This window comes from Heptranchias perlo, chromosome 7 (genome assembly GCF_035084215.1).
Source record: "Heptranchias perlo isolate sHepPer1 chromosome 7, sHepPer1.hap1, whole genome shotgun sequence".
Lineage (NCBI taxonomy): Eukaryota > Metazoa > Chordata > Chondrichthyes > Hexanchiformes > Hexanchidae > Heptranchias > Heptranchias perlo.
Window position 1 is genome coordinate 58,536,815 of NC_090331.1, and position 6,832 is coordinate 58,543,646.

A 6,832-nucleotide genomic window follows, 5' to 3' on the forward strand; every position below is an offset into this window, starting at 1 on the left:
CACCCATCTGTGATTGTAATTTAGCTTTTAAAATTACTTGGTGTTTAAATATTGAATCATTGTTTAATAAACTTCTTCAATCTTTACTTTTGATCAATAGATAGATTTCATTCAGCAAAAATTTGTTCTGTATTCAGAATACTTTCCATTTTCAGTGATTTAATGTGATTTTGATTACATATAAGTATATGATACACATCAGCAGTAAGTGTTGTCAGTAGCAGCACAGATGCCAAAAGAATCAGATTGTTTGAAAAGGTTTGTTGTGGTTTGAAGATGCTTTCCAAATAGTCATTAAACATTTAAGTGAATAAATCTGCAGAATATGTTCCTGACATTGGCACTGGTTCTGTGGTATTTCTCCGATCAGATGAAAGGACTGTGTGTTATGCATAGTGCATTCATGCATAAACAATATCATTTTCATAAATTAAAACCTCCCCTGCAGAAGCAACATCTGTGCCTGCCTGGGTTTGAATAAAAGATGGTGGCATGTGAGTTGCCCCTCAACTGACTGAAAGAATCCTTATGCTTTGAAATCTAGGCATAACCAAGGGTCATTTATCCACTTATGTGCAGGGTTTCTTAAATCAGCCTTTTATATTATGCTAGAGGATTGTATTGTTCTTTCTGAAAACACCAAAACAGTACAAATATATTAAATTCTGTTTTGATACCTTGCATTTCTATGTTTACTTGTAGTGTTTTCTGTAATGAATAAATTATTTTGAATTGTTTCTGCCCTAGCTACTTTTAAAACCTATTTTTACCAATTACTTTCTGAACATAACGCTTCAGCTTAGATAGCTTTAAAAAGTATACTAATGCTAATTGTGGCTAACTCCTGTCTTTGTTCTCTGATGCTTAGGTGTTCATGAGTCTACCAATGGACACAAGGGAATAGAGATGGAACAGGTCCAACTGCAGCTGAATGAATTTGCGTTGCTGCAGTGCATGTACTCGGCTAGCAATGAACTGTTTGTTCATGATGTGACAGTGCTTGCATCAGTTTGTAAATGGGGAAGCTGATATTTTCCTTAGAAACTTGAGTTTTACATTAAAGCTCGCTCTAAAGAGGGAGAGTGGCTGCTCTTACCTTTTAGATTACCTTAACAATTCACCATTTGTGTCTGTTAGGTATGGGAAGCTTACTCGAGAGAAGCATCAAGAACTAAATAAAATTTTAAAAGAAAATATTACCACGCTTGATAAAGGTGAACTCTGTGTGGTGAATATATTGCAGTGGTTGCAGGATCATATCCTTAAATACACCATAATAGACACAGATGCTTATAATGAGAATAGAAAGACCACTGAGGGGCAAGAAAGTGAGAATGCTGCCAAGTACATATTCTCTAGACACCTAATTCAGAGCCATCACATATATGGCAAAGACAAATGGCGAAACATTTTGGACTGGACAAGAGAGTTGTCCCTCACTGGATTATACCTTCCAGGAAAACCAGGTTGCATCTGTGTAGAAGGTCAAAAACAAGACTGAAAAATTCTGATCCTGGACAAGGTTTTAAACTATGGACACAAAAAAATCCTGCGAAAACAAAAGCAGGTGCAGCAGCTCAGAGCAGTCATTTAGCTAAAGTGTTTATAGCACCTTAAATATTTTTTCACCTAATCAACTTCATTATTTACCAGAAGTCATGCATTACAATTTAAGCCTAGGATATAGTAATGTGATGTTTTTCAAAGTTAACTATTTGGACATTCTTTTTCTTATTTCCTTTTTTATACAAAATCTAAAGATGAAATTTCAAGCATGCCATCCCTAAAATTAGCTTTTTAAAAGGAATTAGATTCATACTTGCATATTTCAATACGTCTAACTGATTTGCAAAAATCACAGAGGGACACTCTAAACCTTACCAGGCCCACTGTTTTTCCCACAGCAGCACCAGGGATATGACATCCCATGATTTTGTAAAACAAAAATCTCATAGATATTAATGATGTAGAAATTCCCATACTTTCATTTTTTGTTATTTGTTGAAATAAACACAACCTGTGAACTCAGAGACTTATAAAGAGGCATGCTGTTCATTTAATAGTTCTTGACCTACAGTTTAATTGTTTTGAACAGAATATAATAAAGCACTTCTTTTGCTAGGACTGCTACTCCAACCAAAAAAAAAGCATTTGCAATTTTTCAGTGCCTAATTCTGCATATATTTTGATCTCGTTCTTGAAAAGCAGTATGGGAAGGCTTTCACAAGACACTGACTAGTGATTTCCCAACAACCATTTTATGATAGGATGATATAATCTGCAATCTTAAAGGATTATTTTTTATATATAATGTAGAGCCAATTATCCAAAATCAACTTAAAAAAAACTATATGCTATAATATAGGTTATTTATTTTTAAGAGAAAAATTTTAAACAGAAATTCAAATTTCCACAAATCCTCAGCAATATTAGAAATGGGAGGACTAAGGTTCAAAACCTAGTATCTTGCAGAATAAACTTCAAAACTGCACCATGAGACTTACTTTCCTTCTCTGCAGTTTGAAAGTTTAGCTACTAAAAATGTTTTTGTCATTGCTTTGCACCAAGTGGATAAGTCAAAATTAGAGAACTTACTTTGAAATTATTTGGATGCATTTACCTTAGTTTAAATTGGTTTATAATGTTATTTTGCACTCAAAGTATTGTTTTATGGTTACAGAAGGCTGCATTGGTGCAAAATTTCTCTTCCACACTGCAAGGACTTTCCAGTAGCTAGCATAACCCACCTGGAATTATTACATTTCCAAAACTTGAGGAAATGAACTTTGATCCTCACAGCTGCTGTGCTGGTTGAGGAAATATCATGGATAAGGGGGAATTCTATCAATTCCTAGTGACTCACGATTGTCAGCATATTTTCTTTTTAGTGTGGAAGGGCAAAGTTCTCTCAAAGGAACATGCCATAACTATTGATACACTTCTTAAAGAAAGGAGACAATTGAATATACAAATTGGAGTACTGTGGGCAGTATAATATGTATGATTGAATATTCTTAAGCAAAGCAGTAATTTATTCCTTTATACCATAAGTGTCTAAGAAGTTAAAAATGTGGTTGTTACTGTAGGACCTGATCTACAGGATGAAAATAAATCAGACCGTGGAAGTAAATGTTTGTTGTAATCAGCTTTTATTCTACAAATAATAAATTTTGCACCTTTCATGAGCTATCAAAATAAAACAATAATCCCATAGGAATTACATACACTAAGAAAATCACATTTAATGAAAATGGAACATTTGACAAAGATGAGATTACTATTTCAATAAAAGACTGGATGAATGTGATCTCAATTCCCAATGCGTTGTGGCATTACATCATAAAATACAGGATTACAAACAAAATTACAGTACCAATTTATTTCAGTTGAACCAGCATTACACTTTAAACAGCACTTCATCTGGACTGCATTGTACATGCAATATCTATTGTTCTAATTACGGAATAAATGTGAGATTTTTAGCTACTGCACTAATTAACTAATATATAGCCCAACATTAATAAGCCTGATTATAGCTGTAGCTTTTAACTCTCAGATATGATAAGACGCCGTGTATGTGTGCGCGTGTGTGTATCTACGTGTGTATTATGTGAAGTCAATTAGTTGATACATGGAACAAACAATTCCGTCGCTGGTTTTGGAGTCAAATTAACCTCGCTGTTCTGATAATGTTTGATAGAAATGTTTTAAAGGAAAGAAATACAGTGCAAATGATTTGTGATAGTCAAGCAACCGTTTTAAGAAACTGAAAATTGGTATTTGATAACATTATATACACATTTGTGCAACTACTATATCCTTTTGATATGATCTACGAAAGACACGTCTTTTAATTTTTTTTTTCGATTTGCATCCTGTTAGTTTCGTGGTTAAGGTTCTAATACCAGGAAAAGATTGAAGCGGGAAAATAATTTGTTAAGATTGTGCAACCTTGCGTGATTTTATAGGTAAGAAGTGCTAAGGCAACAGAATATTATTCTAAGCACTTTTCTGCTGGTTAAAAATTAAATTACTTTTGTATAAATTATAGATAATCCTACTTTTGATATAAAAAGTGATGGAGCTGCATGGTTAAAATAGGAAATCGACCTTATAAAAATTCATTAAAAATTCTGTACAAAAATCACAACAAAATAATTCAGCATGGGAAAGGTAACAGTAGTAAAATGTTGGTTGAAAAATATATTTTTAAATTGGCCCATTATTAGTTTAAAAATTGCATAGATTCCTAATTATTGCTTGTGATTTTGTCATGTGGATCAGTAATTACCATTATCTGAATAGGCGCTACATCGACTTTCATATGTAGCCCACAAAGAGAAGCGCTAGTAGAATATCGTAAAGAAGATGAACAGGAAGTCTTTTCATTCCCATTTCTCCTAAAGGCAGTAACAATAATAAATACAAGTACTAATTTAAGCGTGAAACATTTGCACTTCGCAGCAAGTGATACCAGTGTGCTGCCGTGTGTAAACAAGCTATTCAAGAAGTACATTTAATTCGTTTCGTTTACAATACATTGTTGCTGGCTTCCATGTTAGTCGTGGAAGATGGCATTGAGCTGAGCATTCATAACTCGCTCGTGATGCGAGTGGGCGTCGTAGGGCATAATGTTGTCTATGGGGATTTCACACCGAGCGGTAGTGGCAGAAAACATGGAGCTGTGTCCTTGAGGTCCGGCCAGCGTAGCTGCAGGGTAGTGCATGGTGAAGGTATAGTTCTTGTCAAACTCTTGAGAAGGCTCGTGCTTGAAAGAGAAATTCCCATTGATGCTTAAAGGTGGGCTTAATGGCCCATCGAAGGACGGGCTAGTGCATTCAGTGAGAGTGCTTTCAAAAAAAGGTTCCAGGCCCCCTGCATAACTGTGCGGCTTGACGTGAAATATATGGGAACTGTCCATAGTACCGTAGGGCGGACTCGGAAGACCAGGGGACTGGTACGTGTATGGGTGAACGGAGAAGGAAGCACTGGCCGTTTGCATATGTGGCATGTCCTGGTTCTGCTCTGGAAGGAAAGTTCGTGGGTTTAACTGAAGGCAGCCAGCTACTAGATTAGTGGTGGGCTGGGATAAGCCTTTGCAGAGCGTCTGCACGAATGACACGAGATCTGGGCTCTTTCCAGAACGCAGAATCTCCGATAAAGCCCAGATATAGTTCTTAGCCAGTCTCAGAGTCTCGATCTTGGAGAGTTTTTGGGTTTTCGAGTAACAGGGCACGACTTTCCGCAGACTATCCAGTGCTGCATTCAGCCCGTGCATGCGGTTCCTCTCTCTGGCGTTAGCTTTCATTCTCCTCATTTTAAACCTTTCCTGTCTAGCTTTAGTCATTTTCTTTTTCTTGGGCCCCCGCCGTTTAGGTGTTTGATCTTCATCCTCGTCCACTTCATCCTCCTCCTCCTCATCATCATCTTCTTCATCATCATCGTCATCCTCATCTCCCATTTTGTCAAGTTCTTCCCCATCTTCCTTGAACGAGAGACTCATAGCTTCGTTTTCATCGTCTTTTTTGTCGGCTTCGTGCTCATCCTGGGAACTGAGACAGTCATCCGTCCAGCTGGGATTGCTCTGTGTTTCTGGCATCATGTTTTCTGTGTACGATTTTGTCATCGTCAAGATCCTAAACGATTAAAACACACAAAAAAGTACATTTTTCAGCAGAATTAAAACTTGAGACCACGAAGAACACCGGCAGGTTTTTAAGCAGTTTATAATTTCGGCATTATCTTCTGAAACTCAACTAAATTCGAAAGTATTTTCCCCTCCAAAGTAAAACCTTAGAGACATTTATCGTATGCATTACAAATCTAAAAGTAGAATGGGCTGTGTAAACATGAAAGGTCGGAACGACACAGATGTTAAAATGTACATAAATATGAAACAACAATAAATATTGCAAATACACCTTGGGTATTGTGTATAGTTTTATTGAGGAGGGCAACAGAAACTTCAAATGCACTAAGAAATGAAGCAGAACGTCTAAAAGGCACTGCGGGTCGCTCCAACATCTGTCCTTGTCTCGTTGATAAATTCCATGTCCCGCAGAAAGTCAATACGAAGGAACTCATTAAAAAATGACGAATTCATATAAACCAGAATGGACTGTGACCACTGCACTTTTTCAACCTTTTCGTTTTCTATGATACTAGAATTAAAGGAATCCATGACAGAAGTAATCTACCTTAATGTTTCTGTAATGAAGAAACCTGGGTGTAAATGTGACATGTACTTTTGGCCACTGAAAATAAATATAGAAGTGAGAGTATTGCATAGTTGTTTTTTCTTCGGGGCAGGGTGCACAATATTGATTTTCCCTGTTCCGCGCACGGCGATGTGAAAATGAATACACTCCTATCCACTGTTATATAAACTGATGATTTTGTCGACCAGCATAAGCAGATTATGTACAATACAATTTGATTGACAAGATTTAATCGGTTCATGTATGTCTTATCAGTGCAACTGTTATTTCCAAATTTTAGAAGTAGCGAGTCCCAGATACTTCTAAAGATGTTTTCAATCACAGCAAAATAAAACTGTAAGATTTCTAAAATCACCGCAGAGGTCGTGCAATATTTGTAGAGAAGGTTTGCGCCTCAAATATAGTCTCTGGAAACCATAAGTGTACGCAAGCGCAGTAATCCATAGGGATCAGGTGCAAAATCGTTTCTTTAATAAACATCCCCGTCCGCTGGTTTTACTGGAGCAGCTTCAATGCCCAACTAAGTCATTTAAAAATGCTACAGCTGGGGTATTGGTTAGTGGCGTGAAGTATGTGCACTTATTCATTTAGATTTGTGCACTAGCAATGCAACA

The 6,832-nt window shown here is 36.5% G+C and overlaps 1 protein-coding gene across 1 annotated transcript; it reads right to left on the reverse strand.

The window, feature by feature from the left end:
* Positions 1–4,558: 4,558 nt before the first annotated feature.
* Positions 4,559–5,632, reverse strand: neurod1 (neuronal differentiation 1). The gene has a single exon (XM_067986813.1). The coding sequence runs from the start codon at positions 5,624–5,626 to the stop codon at positions 4,559–4,561; it is 1,068 nt and encodes a 355-aa protein (XP_067842914.1). The 5' UTR covers positions 5,627–5,632.
* Between the last annotated feature and the right edge of the window lie 1,200 nt (positions 5,633–6,832).